Here is a 19,565-nt window from a genome sequence, read left to right as displayed (position 1 = left end):
GAGAGCCTTTTTCATGGCAGCATTTCAGTGTCTGCTATTCTCCAATACTGACACTCGCATCAGGATTGATGATGTGAAGTACACTCAGGACATCCAGAACATGGGCAACAAGAACTGGTGCAAAGCTGTAGTAGACAGGCTGAGCATAGCTGCTCGTCTTTATAGAAAGGATTTTGCGGAGAAAGGCATTAATGCACCCATCAGTGGATGCGGGATCTTTGTAGCTGTAAGCTCAACACACACATTCAATTTTTGCCCTTGCAACTTACTCTTCCAATTACACAAGTAGTAATTTTTTATGTTTACTGTTACAACTGTCATATGTTACAAGTTGCAATTTGAGGACATTTTTTTTATGATAACTTAGTTCACACATTCACATGTATTTTGTAATTTATGTTGTTCATAAAGTAGCAATAATTTTAGTATTTTCTATTTCAACTGGCTTATTGCACCTGTGCCAATTTGGTTTACTTTTTTTCATTATATGAATTCAACCTAAAATACCCATGTGTCTTTTTCCTAATGTTAAAAACATGCAGATGCTTTATGTTGACAACCTGCAACATGGATTAGACACAAGTCCTTTTTCAATCCCTCGATGTGCTTTCTTGGACTCCAAGATGATTGATGCTATAGCAAATATGGATCTCAGGGGAGATGTTCCTCCTGGGACCACTGAGTTTGGACACCTCAGGGTAAGTTGCAAATGATACTCCACAATAGTTGCAATTTGTTATTCATTTATCATTTTATCATTGTTTTTTTTACTTTCAGTTGAGAAGTATCACTTACACGTGCTACGGCGTCCCCATTGGTGCTCTAGCAATATTACATGCTCCAGTACCAGCACCTGCCCCAGTAGCAGTCCCTAATCCAACAACAGCACCTAACCCAGTAGCAGCAGCATCTGTCCCAGTAGCAACAGCAGCACCTACTGGGACATCTGCTGAGGTGCTTGGCACATCCCATGATCCCGTCGGTCATGCTTCCTTCAATATCCAACTCCCAGTCTTTTACCAGTACCCTAGCTTTAGATCTTCTTTTGGTCAGAGTATTACTGATTTAGTTGGAAGGAGTAGGAAGTCAGATGCGCTGAACATCTTGAAGGCGTTTTATGAAAGCACTAGTGAAGCCCAGTCGTACGCACAGAAGGATGTGAAGTATTCAACAATATCCCGCGACCTTATGGCAAAAGCTCACCACGAGTGCTACACTGGCATTCAGAAGCTTATCGCTGACGCTATCGTTGAGAAGCGAGCTGCCAAAGAGCGCAGGAGGAAGGTGAAGAACGACCCTAGAGCAGGAGCAGGTATTTTTTGTTGCATATAGGATAATATTATTGTTTGCAAGCACCCACCATACAAGTTGCAATTTGTCCAGACACATCAATATGTGTTTACAATCATTTTTTAAATTTGTATGCAGGAGCAGGAACTAGTTCAATTGCACCGGAGGACCAATCTAGAGGAGGTGATGGTGAAGAAATTATACGGAGTCCCGTTGCAATTGACACTAGAGCAGGAGCAGGTATTTTTTATTGCATACAGTATAATATTATTGTTGCAACCACCCACCATACAAGTTGCAATTTTACCCATATACATCACTTTGTGCTTTCAATCACTTTTTTAAATTTGTATGGAGGATCAGGAACTACTTCAAATGTACCGGAAGACCAATCTGGAGGAGGTGATAGTGAAGAAATACAGTTGGATTGCAGTGGTGGAGATCTTGATGACAGCTTAGATTTTACGAGAACCCCATTGTGTGGTGATGACATTGATCTGGAAGAGGGAAATTTGAATAGAAGTAAGCCTACCTATGTCTTCCATGCTTAAAAAATGTTTTCTCTCATCTTGATTATTCCTTTTTTTCATTTATATTTTTTATTCTTTCCCCTGGCAGCACCTCCTGATTTACGTGGGTCAATCCGAAGTATTGATGATATATTGCAAATGATGTATTCCCCAGAGCACTTTGCAAGCATTGATGGCGAGGTTAGTTTATTGTGTTTTTTTATTACCATCAACTCCTTTTTTCTGATTAATATTATGATTTTTCCCCTTTTTCTACAATTACAGTCCCCTCCCAATAGCTAGCCGACTCGTGCACCACGAATTACTGTTCGCAAGAGGAAGGCTTCCTCAAACCCCCCTGGCAATGATCAACGGCCTGTGGTAAGATCATCTGATACCCATGTGAAAGCAGTCCATAGTTGCAATCGGGCCCCACCTATTGTAGTAATCATAGCCTATACCAACTTGCAATTAATCATATATTATGAACAGGGACCACCTGAGACAGAAGAGGAGCCTCTGAGCAGGGACACTGGGATGCAGCATCCTACTGCCCAGGTATGTTCATGCAATTCGTGTCTTTTTTTTATAATATAAATGATTCACTTTCATAATACAAATATGTTAATTTGGCTATTCTACTCAACTGCACCAGGATCATATAACTTACTCAAGGAGGAGCGATAGGTCCATTCAAGTTGCCAACACACAGAAGGCAGAGGCTGAGAAGAAGAAGGCTGAGATTGAGATGAAGAATGCTGAAGCTGAGGAGGCTGAGAAGAGAAAGGCTGAAGCCGAACAAGCTGATAAGAAGAAGGCAGAAGAAGCTGAGAATAAGAGAAAGGCTGAGGCCGAAGTAGCTGAGATCAAGAGAAAGGCTGCAGCTGAAGAAGCTGAGAAGAAGAAGGAAGAAGAAGCTGAGGATAAGAGAAAGGCTGAGGCCGAAGAAGCTGAGATTAAGAGAAAGGCTGAGGCCGAAGAAGCTGAGATTAAGAGAAAGGCTGAGGCTGAAGAAGCTGAGATTAAGAGAATGGCTGCAGCTGAAGAAGTTGTGAAGAAGAAGGCTGATGCCGAGAAGAAGGTTGAAGCGGAGGAGAAAAGGATACAGGTTGCAATCCAGAAACAGCTAAAGGACAACATCAAAGCTTTGAAAAAGCCGGTGCCCGCTGCCAAGTTAAAGAAGATGTTCCAGTTACAAATGTCAAAAGAATATGCTGAGCAGCGCCAACAGTACGAGGATAGGTTGAACATGCTTCGTCAGGAGGCCAAAGCTGAGATTGATAGTTTGGAGAAGAGCATTGATGCCCAGGCAGGACCCAGCTCATCATTTGATGATATCCAGTTCCCGGCAGAGTCTGATGATGATATCAACAATTTGACCCAACCAATCCGACTTTCTCAAGACGAAGTCTCAGTAGGCCAGGCTGATTTCAGTGAGTTTCAAAGGATGATATTCAAGCGCCTAGGTGATAGAGTGCTGAAGAAGCCTAGGGAGTACATATCCCCGTTCAAGATCCCTCGTAATCGACCTGAGATACCCCTGGCCAAGGCTGTTGCACTTAGGCGGAAGATCACATCTGATCCTGAGCTGAAAAGGTTTTTTTTTTGTTTTTCCCAAGTTGCAATTGCTATTTACTTTTTATTTTGCAATTCTAACCAAGTAGCAATTATTTTTCTTGAACAGTTAATTACTTATATAGCAGTAGCAATCGCACCTAATGCGTGGTTGCAATCACACCATAACAGAAGTTGCAATCATTTTTATTTAAAAAGAATTTCACAGAGTTATATAGTACATGCAATTACAACACACTAGTTGCAATTATACTACACCAGTAGTTTGCAATCATATTTGTGTAACAGAATTTCCCAGAGTTATTCAGTACTTTGAAATCACACTAGACCAACAGTTGCAATCACAGCACACCAGCAGTTGCACATTCTACTGTTCTTCTCACTAATCCATATGTTTTTTCTTTTTTTTTGTTGACGCAGGAGAATTTTGTTGGAGTTTGGCCTTCTTGTTGGACTAACTGGCAAGGAAATTTTAACATCTTTTTCTAATGACACCCTTGGTGAGTCAGGAATCATAGACTTTTTCGTGCACTGCATGCGACATGATGATATTGTGCACAAGGTTGATTCTTGTGGATACAGAGTGTTTCTGACCACTGGTTTTTATGTAAGTTTCTTCTCCAAAACCATGTATTTTTTGTATACTGTCTTGCATTTATGTGTTTAAACTAATTTAATCATTTATCATTTCTATTTTTTATTTATTCTCCAAACTGGAAAACACATACAGTTCAATGTATCAACGTGTGAAGCAGTACTCAACGCTGATAAATCTGAGACGGAAGAATTCATATATGTATGGAATCATCTGATGTCTGAGTGCGAAAACTATGATTTGTCAAGAGCAAAATTGGTTAGCAGACCTTTTCCCCAACCCACTTTTTTCATACCTACAATTTTTTGCTTTCCATCATTTACAGTTGCAATCACCAGGACACATACTTTGCAACTGTCTATACTTTTTTCTTGCAACTTCTTTTTTCATATATGTTTTCCATTTTTAGTAATTAGTTTTCTACTCCTTCCTTGCACCAGGTTTTTGTCCCTATCAAAGATGGTGCTCACTATTTTGTATATTGCTTCAATTTTATCCATAAGCGTATTGATGTGCTGGACTCGAACGACTACTTCCTGAATTGTTCTAATCAGGAAGAACGGCACAAGGCTGTCTTTGCCAAAATCCCAATTATTGATGCAGCCTTCCAGAAAGTTTCCAACCTCAAGTTACCCAGAGTTAGCAAGTGGAGGCGGCCTTTTATTGATGTGCCAAAGCAAGCAGGTCAAAGCGATTGTATTTTTTTTTATGGAAGTACATGGAATATTATGATGGGGACAAAATGACTAAGGAAATCAATCCGGTTAGCCATGCTGTCAACTGATTTTCTATCTGTTTTGGTGCTTTTTTTGTGTGTTTTCTATGTGTGCATCATAATATAGTCACTGACCATTATGATGTTTTTATGCCATTGCAGTTCAAGGGCCCGATATACAGATGTGAGCTGTTGCATTACGAGATCTTCCACCCTTTGAACCAAGCTGAAATTCCTGGTTCGCTTGATAAGTTTAGAATTGGTGGTCGTCCGTTGCCAATTGAATGGGATAGTAGTTAGTCGAACAATTAGATTCATGCAAAAACAATCTGTTGTGTTATGCAGTAGTCAGAAACAATCAGTTGTGTTATGTTATCTCCAGAAACAATCCAGTAATGTTGTTTAGGTTGCAACCAGCGCACTGGTTCCATTTGCAACTGGTCTATTCATCTAGTTGTTATCGTACTCTAAACTGCAGTTTCCAATATTGTTTGAAAAATCCCAGCCATTGCAGTTGCAACCAATGTATATGTTTGTGTTCTGTACCCACCGGCGAGGTGGAGCCCTTCCATATGAGGCAGTTGCAACCAGCGTATATGTTACAGTTGCAACTGAAATTGTAATCGTAGTTGCAACTGACCATGACCACTCATTTTTATTTCTATGTTTGGTAACCAGCATGATGGCAAACTTTGCAAACCTGTTTATGAGTAGTAGCAACTGTTATATGATAATAAAACAAGATATATTTTAATTATATGTCGAGACGTAAACAGATAACACAGATTCATGTATTATTCAGTGTATACATACAGTTGCAATCAGCGCAACTACGATGTTGCAATTGGTTGGTCATGTGTGTCCACTGTTTTCCGAACAGTCACACAGTCATTATTGAGTTTAACTTACACAGAGTTATAAAATAAGATAAAATTAAAATATTACATTGGAGATTCAGTCAGATTCATAGTCATCCTTAATCACTTTCGTCCTGGTAATTAACATGGCAAGTTGTCGCCCTCCTAATTCTTGCAATCACCGCGTGTGCTGCTGACTCCTGCACCGCCATAGTGCACCCAGATTGCTGTGTATCATCCCCCTCACTCTGTGCCTCATCTTGATTCCCATCTAGTCCTTTTTTTATTGTTGGGCGACCTCTTTTTCTTGGAGTCCAACCTACAGTTTTCGCACTTCTCTTTTTGTCCTTGTTCTCGGCTGCTCTGCTTCTGTTTGGGTTCTGAGGGCATGTTGTGCTATAGTGTCCCCTAACATGGCAGGTTTGGCACTCTCTTATGCCCTGACCACCACTATATGTGCTGTATGGATTAGCAGGTTCCACACTATTTTTAGCACATTTAGCCCCACTGGCAGACTTCCTACCTTTCGTGCGCGACACTGGCGGTTCAGTCAATCTTAGATCAGTGAGGCAGTTTGCAGAATCTGGATTCAGGCCCGATTCTGGTGGTGGTGTAGGTCCAGTTGGCATCACAACAAGTTCTATATTGTTGTCAGAACTTTGTTGTGTTGGTGCAATGGGACCAATATTCCGCCGTCCTTCTACATCTTGCTGCAACTCAGTATTTGTTGCTTCGTCCGGACCAATCGAACTAATCTCCGCTGTTCGTAGAAGCTCAATCCCAGGAGTTATCATGTCGATGTGTTTGATAGTTTCAGTGTATGCTCTATCAGATTTGCTTCCCGCTCTTCCCAGTCGCATTAACTTTGGCAGCAGCTTCGACAACCTTGACTGCTCTGTCTCATTTTGACCACCAACACTCACATCGTGCCGGTCCCACGGAACCACAGATCTTGCATTACGTGTATATCGCTTCAGAATGTACTTTTCAGGTATGTTTTGGACTTGGAGGTGGGTGAATGCCTTTATTATGTGCATGCAGAACAGACCTGCATTTTTTTGTTGCAATTTGGATGTAAATATGCAGGAACATCAATGTTTAATTTTTTTAATGTAATGAGGTTGCAATTCATCTCACCTGTATGCTCCCACTGCATGCATTCGCATTTATACACGCCTGCTGCTTTGTCAGCCACCACCTTGAATGCGTGTTGTGCCTAGCAAAATGTCCCATCGCCTTTCTCATGTTTCACCAAGTAACCGCATTCCACTCCCGGATCAGGCTCTATCACAAAAGCTGTGCTGTTAATATATTCCCTCTTGTATTCATTGTACACAGCCCTGGTGTACACCCTGCTGAGTTGCTCATCAAATCTTGATTTGCAGGCTCTGACAACTTCAGTCTGCATTAAGACCAGCAGTTGCAATCACATCATAGAGCAGTTGCAATTACACGAGACAGCAGTTGTAATCATTGTTTGTTTAACCGATTTTTGAGCATAGTTATATAGAAGTTTCAATCACACCAGACCATCAGTTGCAATTACACCAGACAACAGTTGTAATCATTGTTTGTTTAACAAAATTCCCCAGAGTTATTCAGTGTTTGCATCCACACCACACCAGCAGTTGCAATTACAACACACCAGTAGTTGCAATCATTTTGTTTACATTTTTAACAGATATTTGGGTAGAATTATACAGTAGTTGCAATCACACCACACCAGCAGTTGGAATCATTTATGTTTAACAATTTTTTTACAATCAGACCAAAAAATTCAGGGGTGTGGGCAAATACCTGTGAGTAGTGTGACTCCCCAGCATCCATGTGGTCTGTGTGCTGAATAGAGTCAAGCACCCTCTTTGCAAATATATGCAGGCTTGTCACATTGTTAACATAACCATCTTTCAAAACCCTGTTTTGGCTCTCAGATCTCTGGGTGGAAGTCATTCGCCCACAGTACATGCCTTTGAAATATGTTGCTATCCATCTCTTCCTTTTCTGCCACAATGCAACAATTGCAGGGTGTTCTCTTATGCCACATTCATCCACCAGCTTATTCCACTCCACCTCAAATTGTGTGGGCCCCAGAGGATAGTTTATCAGGGACTGCAGTTTCTCCTTTAGATTATTATCATTGTGCAATTTGTACAGCTCCTCGAGTTTGTAATCCCATGTTCTGGTTATGTGCCATCGACAATTTAGGTGTTGTGTCTTGTTAAACACAATCCTTATTGCTTCCTTCATCGCTGCATCTTCATCTGTTTGTCAAAAATAAAAATCAGCAAAACAACCCCAATAGGTTTGCAATCAAGCAGTTTAAAATATTGCAATCATCTTCAAAGATACAGTTGCAACAACACAGCAGTAATTATGTGACAAGCATTTTTTTGTAGCCAAAGCGTACCTGTAAGAATCACAAAAGGTTGCTGACCACCCATGCAACTTTTAAAGGTCTCAAAAAGCCATCTGAATGTGTCTATTGTTTCATCCCGAAGAAGTGCTTGGCCAAAGGACACATTTTTCAAATTATTGCTGCAACCCACAAACATGGCCAACGACATATGCTTGTTGTTAGTCTTGTGTGTTGTGTCAAATGTGACTACATCCCCAAAATCCTTGTATTTTGCACGCTGACTTGCATGACACCAAAAAATGCTCCGAAGCACATTTGTTTTTGGTTCAAAATCCACATCCCAGTAAAAGTATTCATTGTGTTCTTTGCACTCCCTGAAAAATTGGAACAGTTTATCCATGTCACCATCCCTCTCCTCCCTTGCTTGCTCATCTTTCTTGTACCATAAAAGAAAAAACAAATGAAGATGCTGTTGTCAATATATCGCACAAAGATATGATGTCAGTTTTTTTATGACCTACTTGTTATGGACATCTTTCTCTGTGAACGGCCAGTTTTGACGGCTTCCAAATAATTCTGACATTACATTCATTGCTGCCTGTGTTGGCACACCACTCTTTGACATGATTGCAAACAGGTCATACAACGCTGCCTCCCTCTGCTTATGAGAATGCATATATCTCACCATCCTTGGTGAGGGTTCAAGTTTGTGATTGTGTGCTTCCTGAACATGATGAAAATACCAAATATTGCGCTTCTTGTCCTCCTTCACCTTCACATAAGCAGGGCAACCAATTCTCATCGATGTCTTATTTGTCATAGGCTCCTCATTCTCTTGACCTGGCTTCAGAAATCCCTCACGGTTGCAAACCCAGTGTGTGGTTTCTTTACTAGTCCTTTTTGTCCTGACACTAAAACCAGCCAACTTTGCATAGTCAAGGTAAAAGAGGTAGGCTTCTTCTTTTGTATCAAATGTTTGCTCCACCCTGGGGACAAACACATCAAGTATGTTTGCATCCTGCAGGACAACACGCAATCATGAGTTTTGCAATTAGAGGATACACCTAGTTGCAATCAACAAGCAACAAACGTTGCAACTCGAGCACAAACACACCATGCAACTGTAATCAGTGAGTAAAAACAAAGACTCAAGTTTGCAATTAGAGTATACACCTAGTTGTAATCAACAAGCAACAAACGTTGCAACTGGAGCACAAACACACCATGCAACTGTAATCAATGAGTAAAAACAGAGACTCAAGTTTGCAATTAGAGTATACACCTATTTGCAATCAACAAGCAACAAACGTTGCAACTGTAGCACAAACACACCATGCAACTGTAATCAATGAGTAAAAACAGAGACTCAAGTTTGCAATTAGAGTATACACCTAGTTGCAATCAACAAGCAACAAACGTTACAACTGGAGCACAAACACATCATGCAACTGTAATCAATGAGTAAAACAGAGACTCAAGTTTGCAATTAGAGTATACACCTAGTTGCAATCAACAAGCAACAAACGTTGCAACTGGAGCACAAACACACCATGCAATTGTAATCAATGAGTAAAAACAGAGACTCAAGTTTGCAACAAACGATGCAACAGAAAATCAACAAACCACACACGGTGGAGCAACAATTTTTGATTGTTTTTTTTCTTACCGGATGGAACAGCTGGGCTGCATCAGGAGTGACCAGCGATCCAGGTGGAATTGAAGGCGGTGGCGTCAGCAACGTTTTGTGATGCAAGGGATCAGCACCTCCAGCCACAATAATCGCCAAGAAATTAGGGGAGGAGCATCGAGGCGATTCAAGGTGCGGCAGCGACGGTAGGGCCATGGATCTAGGGTTAGAGGATCGGAGGAAGGAGACGGCGGCGGCGCGGTGACAGGGATGCGATCGGCGGCTGCGGGGGATAGGGTGGCGCGGGGTCAGGGAGGCGCGCGACGGCGGCGGGGGGCAGGGAGGCGCGGGAACAGCACGGCCGAGGGCGCGATGAGGCTTGATCGGGGTGTATTTATATATTACGCCTGGGTGCATTCAATATAGAGAATGCACCCAGGTGCATTTTAGTGCTGTCGTGTATATATATATATATATATATATATATATATATATATATATATATATATATATATATATATATATATATATATATATATATATATATATCAACCATTTAGAGAAATGTGCCAAAATTGCATGTGTAGTTCTAGGTACTCTAGAAACATAGTAGAAAAAGCTTGGATCAAAAAGAAAAAAACAAATATATACTTTACCAAGTGTTATAAAAAGAAACTCGGTACACAACTCTTTTGGCAAGTGTCTATACATGTGACACTCGGCAAAGACATCACCTTGGCCTTTGCTCTTGCCCGGCGCTCGACATATATTTAATGCCCGTGAGCGTAAAAACTGTTACCATCCCACACAAACGCGCCCTAAACATATGTACACAAACGCGCCCTAAAAACATATGTATCGCTACCATCTAGCCCAGCAAGTTTTCCGTGGCCGGGCGTTACACCCAAGCCATTGCGATTCCGTATGCATTAACGCAACGCTTTGGGCTGAACGCGGAAGCATGCAAACAAGGTGAGAACCAAACACAAACGGTGAGAATAATTGTTATATTAACCTTTTATCTATAGTCATCGTATACGAGAACATTACAAGAACAATGCTGGCTCCCCGGCCTATATATATGGCAGGCTCTTGCTACCCTTCTCTTCAACAATACGTACCGAGAGCTAGCTAGAGATCGAGCTAGCACTATAGCAGCAGCAGTATGGCCGTTCCATCTCTTCTCCTCTGCCTGCTGCTCCTTGTTTCGCCCCATCTTGGTTGCTCCTACCACACCAGCTACACCCGTGACGGCAGGCACCACGTTCTCCGTTCCAACCGAGACCCACGGCGGCGACCGAAACCGACCTGTTCCTCCGCACATTCTGCACATTCCGCAGTGCCAGTGGTGCACCGGCTGAGCCCATGCTCCCCTCTCGCCGGAGCCGCACGGAACCAGCAGCCGGAAAGGCGATCCGTGGCCGACGTCCTCCACCGCGACGCGCTCCGCCTCCGCTCCCTGCTGCACAGGGAGGAAGACAACCACCGCACCCCTGCACCCGCAGCACCTCCTGGAGGAGGGGTCTCGATCCCCAGCAGAGGCGAACCCATCGAGGAGCTGCCCGGTGCGTTCGAGTACCACGTCGTCGCTGGCTTCGGCACTCCGATGCAGAAGCTCCCCGTGGGATTCGACACGACCACCACCGGTGCCACGCTGCTACAGTGCACGCCGTGCGGCTCCGGCGCCGACCACGCCTTCGACCCATCCGCGTCGTCCTCTGTCTCTCAAGTCCCCTGCGGCTCGCCGGACTGCCCGTTCCACGGCTGCTCCGGACGACCCAGCTGCACCCTCAGCGTCTCCTTCAACAACACGTTGCTGGGCAACGCGACGTTCTTCACCGACACGCTGACCCTGACGCCGTCGTCGTCGGCCACGGTGGACAAGTTCAGGTTCGCGTGTCTCGAGGGCATCGCGCCGGGCCCGGCCGAGGATGGCTCTGCTGGCATCCTCGACCTCAGCCGGAACAGCCACTCCCTGCCGTCCCGCCTCGTCGCCTCCTCTCCGCCGCACGCGGTCGCCTTCTCCTACTGCCTGCCGGCCTCCACGGCCGATGTAGGCTTCCTCTCGCTCGGCGCCACCAAGCCGGAACTCTTGGGACGCAAGGTGAGCTACACCCCACTGAGGGGAAGCCCCAGCAACGGGAACCTGTACGTCGTGGATCTCGTCGGGCTGGGCCTCGGCGGCCCGGACCTCCCGATCCCGCCCGCCGCCATCGCCGGAGACGACACCATCCTCGAGCTGCACACGACGTTCACCTACCTCAAGCCCCAGGTGTACAAGGTCCTCCGCGACAGCTTCCGCAAGTCCATGTCGGAGTACCCTGCCGCGCCGCCGCTCGGAAGCCTGGACACGTGCTACAACTTCACCGGGTTGGACGCTTTCTCCGTGCCGGCCGTGACGCTCAAGTTCGCCGGCGGGGCAGACGTCGACCTCTGGATGGATGAAATGATGTACTTCACCGACCCCGATAACCACTTCTCCATTGGGTGCCTCGCGTTTGTAGCGCAGGATGATGATTGTGATGGCGGCACCGTGATTGGGAGCATGGCGCAGATGTCGACGGAGGTGGTGTACGACGTGCGCGGAGGGAAGGTTGGGTTCGTCCCATACCGCTGCTGATTGCACTGACTGCTCATCCACCCGCATATATATATATGCACGCCAGCTGCACGCATGCAGGGTGAAGAGCAAGCATGCCATGGGTGTGTGACAACTTTTATCTATGTAATAATAAGACTCAGGAGTCGCGCGGCAAGCAGCAGCCACAGCGCTCAAAAGCTATAGTTCGATGCGATGCCTATGTCTTTGTCATGTTTGCCAATACTACCGCCCAATAAAAATAACAGTTTACCTTCTATTTTGTTGGTTATTTTTCATTCTCCGTATATATATATATATATATATATATAACCCAAATCACTTTTGGGTTCGTCTTCTTTGCCTAATGTCTGGCCAATCGTCAAAAGCCCTTTTACACTCGGTAAATAACATTCAGTAAAAAAATATCCACAAAGACATCTTTATCGAGTGCTATTTGTCGGGCACTCACAAAATCTTTATCTAGCGTCGATAAAATCTAAGCATCTTACATGACAAAATTTAACGACACCTTGTCAACTTTTTATCACACCTTCCACATATGCTATCATGATATCTTGACAAGTTTCATGATTTTCTGACTTTATTTGTTTTTTATACAATTTTAAAACAACTGTATCGCAAGTTCACGGTCATGATTTGGGAACAGGATGTTCAATTTTCTGGTCTATTTCTGGCTTCGCCCTCAACTTATACTCAATAACATGAATATCTTTTTCCATTCGTTTTTCTATTATTCGATTGAGTTCCAGTTCAAATTTGAATTATCGGAAGAAATTGAATTAAATGAAATAAGATTTCAAAATATAGCAAAGACTTCGAGAACTGTGCCAAAATTGAACATGGAGTTCCATGTACTGTAGGAACACAACAGAAAAACTTTGGGACAAGAAATAATAGAAAAACTTTTCTGAATGTCAACAAAGCACACTAGGCAAAATGCCTCTTTGCCTAGTGTCTGGAAATGAACACCAGGAAAAATTCCTGTTTTGCCGAGTGTCGGACTATGCCAAGTGCCCGACACTAGGCAAACCGCCTCTTTGCCGAGTGTATGGCTCTAGGAAAACCTCTACTTTGTCAAGTGTTTTTTAGTGCAACACTAGGCAAACAATCTATTTGCCTAGTGCACATGGATTTGCACTCAACAAAGATCTTAGCACTAGACAAAAAAAGCCTCTCCAAAAGTGAATTAATGCTACTTAACCTGCAACGAAAATGCATACATGTCGACCATACATAGCATGTGCCTGCTTTTCAGTCTGCTTTGATCCTAAACTAGGTAGCCATGTATCTAGGGTTTCATTCCCATGAAACTCTCTCTATATTTCTCATCTTAATTGCATTGCCATGTCACCAAGCATCATGATGTGTCACCAAATTTAATGAGTATGAAACTTGGATTGAGAATGACCTTATACCGGTTTCTCACTAGTATGGATGTGATTTCTCTCTAATGTGGAATTATTGCTGCTGATGATTCATAAAGAACATAAATCAATAGGAATCAGAAACTAGAAGCCCTAGAAATGTGAGCATATACCTACTAGCATATAACCCATGCTAACGCGACGATCATGTGGCCAAAAAGGGTCAACAACGAAGACAACGATGCGAGGGGCAGTGTTGACGCCGATAGCGACAACATGAGTGAGGGGAGGGGGCAGCGTGGACGCGTGGGAGGGGAGAGGGGGAGGATGGGGGCTAGAGGTCGCGAAGAAGGGGGAGGGGGAGGGATGATCCAAATAATATTGTCCATTGGATTTTAGTGAGTAAGGGAGAGGGGGTTATCCATCGATCTGAACTGTTGGTTTTGATGGCGTGTTAAGTGTGGGTGTAATTTATTTGGTGGATTTAGTAGATGTTATGGGTGTGGAGGTGATTTGATTGAGCTGGTTTTGTATAATTTAAACGGGTGGACTATGTTGTGATATAGATAAAAAACTTTTAAAAGATAAATAAATCAAAGAAGAAAAAACCACAAAAAAGTAAAGGAAGAAAGGAAAGCATACATGATTGACGCCTCGCGTACATGATTGACGTCGTGTGCGTGCACATATCTCTTGCCCGGCCACGACCCTCCCATGCAGAGAAGAAGGTAGAGCAGGGGCACGTGCAGTGGGAGCGCGGGGATGAGGGATGATTCAAAGAACATCATCTGTTGGATGTGAGTAAGAGAAAGGAGAACTTTGAGTAGGATCTCGTACGTTTATTTTTAATGTGTTGATTTTCTGGGTGCAATTGCTTTGTTGCATGGAGGGTAGTCTATGTCTACAGGGTCATTTGTTAGGGTGGCTCTAGATTTATTTGAAGTATAGCGGTATAGATAAACTGCTACTAGAGACATACTTCTTCTGGTGGATTTCTTCAAGTTAGTATATTTTTCTTAACGTGACAATGTCACATTTCCCTTTCACCAATCATTGATGGTTATGAATAACAAAGCATGTAGGATAAAAACCTTCTTTTTGTGCTCGTCCCACATACGTAGACCTTCGGACCATGACTACGAAAGTTCATCCACCAATGGTTTTAGGTACACATCGATGTAGTTACCATGTTGCTTTGGCCGTGAATAAAAGCTAACATCATAATGAACTTTTGCTTTAAACATAGCTAAGGTGGTAGGTTGTACATACATAGATTCATAGGCCAAGTGTTATGACCGCTGCTTCGCTCAACGAAAGGGTTCACGCCATCAATGTTTAAATGAAACATTACATATTTCGCATCATCTACAAACTCTAGGAACATTCTATCAACTTTTCACCATTGTGAAAACATCAACGAGGTGTCTCACCGTAGCATTCACATTATGATCTTCTTTGTGCCATCACATCATTTCGACGAGCTCTTTGTGATGAAACAAACATTTGAAACCTCATATTATAGGGACTTCCTGATGTGACCATACCAGCATCGTCAACCTTGGCGAACATTCCTACTGGACCGATCACTCGAAGCCGAGCGAAACAGATACAACAAGAGGTGCACGCGCTACTTTACGAATTTAAATTAAACACTAATGATAACTTTATGCTACCTAAGTCGTGTATTTTGATTTTGCTTAGTTTCACCAAAGAGGAAGGACAAAACATATCAACAGCGAATCAGAGAGAAGAACTATGTTCGAGTCAGTCCAGCGTGACAGAAGCGTCTAGAAGAAACAGTCATATCTTTTGATTCCCAAGAGCTATGAAGGCCCATAAATACATTTTGGAAAGATATTGAAGTATAGTTTCCAATGCTTCTAAGGCCTACTTAATCAGATCTCCTAGCAAGGCAGCCGACCTACTTTAGTGTTGACTGGTCAGAAGGTCAACAGACTGCTTGATGACCAAGTTTAAGTATTAAACTGCATCATTCTACGAAGTTTCATTAGTCATGCTATACATGGTGAGAAAGCTTATCAAGTTAGCTTTCCAACGCATCTAGCCCCACGCCATTTGGAGATTCCTAGGAGAAGTTATTATCAAAATACTAAAGGCTGCACACAAGTCAAACAGCCACGCGGAATCCAGCTCTTGACATCTCCCGAAGAGACCCCTTCACATTAACATGTTAAAATACTTTCTTTTCATGTTTATACCTATCTAAGGCTGGTTGTAGCTATTATAAATACCCCCTATATTTATGATGTAACACAACTTTTTGATAACCTTTGATAAATTGATAATCCAAGTGATTACCGCAGCCGAGCTGCTGAGTGTTTACTCTACCCCTGTTCTTCCTTGTTCTCCTGGACTTGTGAAGAGATCCCTCTGGGATCCACTAGTTCGTGCCTTATGAGTTCCAGTACGGCTGCCTCGCATTGTGTGGATTAGCTCCGGTTGTGGTTCTGCGGTCGTTCGGAGATCGAGTCGAAGTCTACACGGTTTCGGTGTCTCTCTCCCCGTCGCTTGGTCACCTCCAACCTTGATCAGGTATAAAGTCAGTTACCCGCTGTCCTTCAGCACATTTACCTTGTTCTTCCGTTACTTTTATACCCAACCACCCTATTTATCAACCTACTGTCGTGAGGATCAGGCCACCCCAGTACCGAATATAACTCGGTACATATCAGCTGGTATCAAAGCTTTCATTGTCATGGTAGGTCTTAGTGTCATCCATTTATTTATCACAGTCTTCATTCATCTTATATTTTTTCCTATAGTCCAAAGCCACAAAAAACCTATAACCCTTTGGCGGTACGGTTACCTTGTGTTGTTTAAAATTCCTCAAGTTTCTAGTTACCACCATCGTATTCATATTGTGTCATTGCATTTGATCTCAACACCCCATCGGTGTTATAAAAAAGAAGAAGAGAAAGAAGTCCAAAAAAGAAGTGAAAAAATTATGAAAGGGGATTGTGTTGCGGTGTGTTGCTGAAAATTTCAGTTTACATTGATTTGGTGAGAATCTTTCCAGCAACAATTTCATATCTCTTAGCACATCAACACACTTGGTTAACAGTATCATATCCCACCTTGATCAGCCTCCTCTAGCTCCACTAAAAACCTGAACCGGGACGTTCGACTTGTGATCCTTTCGACCGCTCTACCACCTCTGTCGAAGCTGTCACATCGGCACCATCACAGTCCTAGAGATCAGGAAAGAGCTCGGGTAAGTAAGAGGTGAGATTGAGTGTTCCACAAATACTTTCATATTCTACTTTCTCTTGCTTCCCTCTAACATGGCAGGGTCCAATTCAAGTATTCACGGTGGAAACCATGGAGACAAAGAGCCCCCTGTCTCTCGGGATGAATTGCACCACATGGCCGACTCACTCCTGGGGGCCATGGAAAGGATGTTGAATGAATGTCTGTCCACAACAGGAGGTCAAAGGCTACGTCATCATGATCCAGAAGGATTTAACCATGAAGAATCCGGAGATGAGAATTCTGTTTTCGGCCATGAGTTCGATCCCTTCGGCGATGGTCGTAGAGGTTATGGTGATGGTCGCCGCGCTGATTTTGATAATCCGCGTGGAAGGTGTCGTGCACACGGACGTCGAGTAAGATTTGAAGATGAGGAGTATGAAGACCGTGATCATGATGAAGGATCTGATGAGAATCCCTTTGCAAATGATGGAATGTTTGGTCGGCGACATCATCACTGACATACTGATTTTGAAAATAGAGACCATTATCATGGGCGTCGTCATAGAAATGATCCAGATCATATCGGCTGAGTCAAGTTGGATATTCCTAAATTTACTAGGAAAGAAAGTGCAGATGGATATCTTAATTGGGCTGAGCAATGTGATCAAATTTTCAGAGTTCACAATTTTTCAGATCAACACCGAGTGAACTTGGCCTCAGTCGAGTTTTCTGGTTATGCTCTTACTTGGTGGAATCAACTGCAAGAACATCAACTTAGATTGGGACTAAGACATATTAATACATGGGAGTAGATGAAGCGAGTGATGAAGAGGCAATTTGTTCCTTCCAGCTATCAACGTGATCTTCGAAATCGATTGCAATTATTGAAGCAAGGAAAGAAATCCGTTGATGAATATTTTAAGGAGATGGAGTTGTTGTTAGTGCGAACTGGAATCAGAGAAGATCCCGAGTCAACCATGGCAAGATTTTTAGGCAGACTCAATGAAGAGATTTCTGGATTTGTCGAGATGTTCCCATACGGTACCTTGCAAGATCTCGTTGATCAAGCAATGCGTACAGAGAGAAAAATTCAACAAGAGTCACGTGGAAAGTCTTATGCAAGTCATTATAATGTTGTTCCATGGCGCAAACAACAATCCAGTGCTTCTTTTGGTGGAGGATGATCCCAAGGAAATACAACTAGGTCTTCTCTATCCAATGGTACATCAAAGATGGCGGCTTCTATAGGTTCATTCCCTGCAAATAAGCAGCGGTCTGCTACTAGTACATCAGACCCGACTGAAACTTCAGTCGCTACTTCTTCTACCCGTACAAGAGAAATCGTATGCCATAAGTGCCATGGTCGCGGGCACGTTGCTGCTCAATGTCCAAGTAGAAGAACAATGTTGTTGAATGAAAAAGGTGAATGTGAATCAGACAGTGATCCAGAAGACAACAAACCAAAGTTTGATGAAGAAATTCAACAGGAAGAGAATGAGATCCAGCCAGAAGAAGGAGATCATAACTGTTTAATCTCTCTTTGAGTGCTAAGTGTGACTGCTGAAAAAGAAGAAAGTGGACAGCGCCACAATCTTTTCCATACCCGAGGTATGATCAAAGATAAGCTATGTTGCATCATTGTTGATAATGGTAGATGCAACAACATTGCTAGTCAAGAATTGGTGGATAGATTGGAATTAAAACCAAGGCGTCATCCTAGTCCATATAAGATGCAGTGGCTTAATGATTGTGGAGCGTTGCGTGTTAGCCACGTGGTGATGTTCCTTTTTCTGTTGGGAAGTACAATGATCACGTGGAATGTGATGTGGTCCCTATGCAAGCATGTTAATTGCTACTAGGTCGACCTTGGTTATATGATCGTGATGTCCAGATTTTTGGAAGAACCAACAAGTTGTTTTACTTGTACAAAGGAGAGCGAATCTCTTTGCTTCCTTTGACACCGGAGGAAATTATGAAGGATGATCTAAAGAAGAAACAACGAGAGAGCGAGAAGCACTTGAGAGTGATCCACAAAAATAGTAAGGAAGAGTTTCCAAAGCCAAATAAAACTCCACAGCCTCCAATAACCAAGACACCGGGAAAAGAGGGATTAGTCATGATAACTAGGAAGTAGAGATGTCAATGGGGAATTTCCCACCGGGTTATAGCATCCCAGACCCATCCCCATCATGCTTATCCATCCCCATACCCATCACCATACCCATCATGGGTGCAAAACTCATCCCATCCCATCCCATCCCATCCCCATTCGGGTTTCGGGTCTCTAGTGGGTCCCCATCCCTAATTAAGGGATAACTATGTACTAACAGCTAGCATAAACTATCCAGATTTTAGACATCAGCACATCAGCGAGCATTCATCCATGAACCATGATCCATTCATCCATCCATCTAAAAAGAAATCAATACTTCGAGACCGATAGAAGAAATGGAGAAATAGAGTCTGCTCACCTTCCTTGGTCACCATCTAAGTTCGTTGGCGCCTGAGAATTCATGGTCGCCACCGTCGTCCTAGGCTCCTAGCAGTTGGCGATGCTCCTCGTCGCTGGTGAAGTCGCCAGTGTGTAGTGCTAGCACAACTGTCCAGGCGTGCGGCGGTTGGCCGGCTAGACAGGGCGTAGCGTATGGCTGGTTATTTTAGGGTTTTGTTTTTTGCTAGTCTGCTAGTTGCCTTGCCGTGTTGCCTTGTTGGGCTAGGACATGGGGCCTGGTGCGTTATCGTGTTGGACTTGGTGGCCGGTTTGGCCTCAACTCATTCATACAAACATGACAGGTGTATACGTATGAAATACCCATGGGTAATCGGGTTTGGATTATTGCTTTCCAAACCCATATTCGTTTACCC

The 19,565-nt window shown here is 43.3% G+C and overlaps 2 protein-coding genes across 2 annotated transcripts; one reads left to right on the top strand and one right to left on the bottom strand.

Moving 5' to 3' along the window:
* Positions 1-6,757: 6,757 nt before the first annotated feature.
* Positions 6,758-7,697, bottom strand: LOC103630000 (uncharacterized). Its single transcript, XM_020540092.2, has 2 exons — positions 7,339-7,697; positions 6,758-6,943 (listed from the first exon to the last, which is right to left on the bottom strand). The coding sequence occupies exons 1-2, from the start codon at positions 7,504-7,506 to the stop codon at positions 6,758-6,760; spliced, it is 354 nt and encodes a 117-aa protein (XP_020395681.1). The 5' UTR covers positions 7,507-7,697.
* Positions 7,698-10,590: 2,893 nt separating this feature from the next.
* LOC103631388 (aspartyl protease AED1) lies at positions 10,591-12,338 on the top strand. The gene has a single exon (XM_008652310.2). It carries the CDS (start codon positions 10,690-10,692, stop codon positions 12,142-12,144), a length of 1,455 nt encoding a protein of 484 aa, XP_008650532.1. The 5' UTR covers positions 10,591-10,689; the 3' UTR covers positions 12,145-12,338.
* The last annotated feature ends 7,227 nt before the right edge of the window (positions 12,339-19,565 follow it).

The sequence above is a fragment of the Zea mays genome, chromosome 6 (assembly GCF_902167145.1).
Source record: "Zea mays cultivar B73 chromosome 6, Zm-B73-REFERENCE-NAM-5.0, whole genome shotgun sequence".
Lineage (NCBI taxonomy): Eukaryota > Viridiplantae > Streptophyta > Magnoliopsida > Poales > Poaceae > Zea > Zea mays.
Note: the sequence above shows the minus strand (reverse complement) of the source record. Positions and strands in the feature narration are given on the sequence as shown.

Excerpts from the sequence above, each read along its gene's own strand:
- LOC103631388 (XM_008652310.2), top strand. The coding sequence starts at position 10,690 with ATGGCCGTTCCATCTCTTCTCCTCTGCCTGCTGCTCCTTGTTTCGCCC.
- LOC103630000 (XM_020540092.2), bottom strand. The coding sequence starts at position 7,506 with ATGTACTGTGGGCGAATGACTTCCACCCAGAGATCTGAGAGCCAAAAC. Across the intron at positions 6,944-7,338 it reads GGGAGTCACACTACTCACAG|ACTGAAGTTGTCAGAGCCTG; the intron begins GTATTTGCCCAC and ends GTCTTAATGCAG.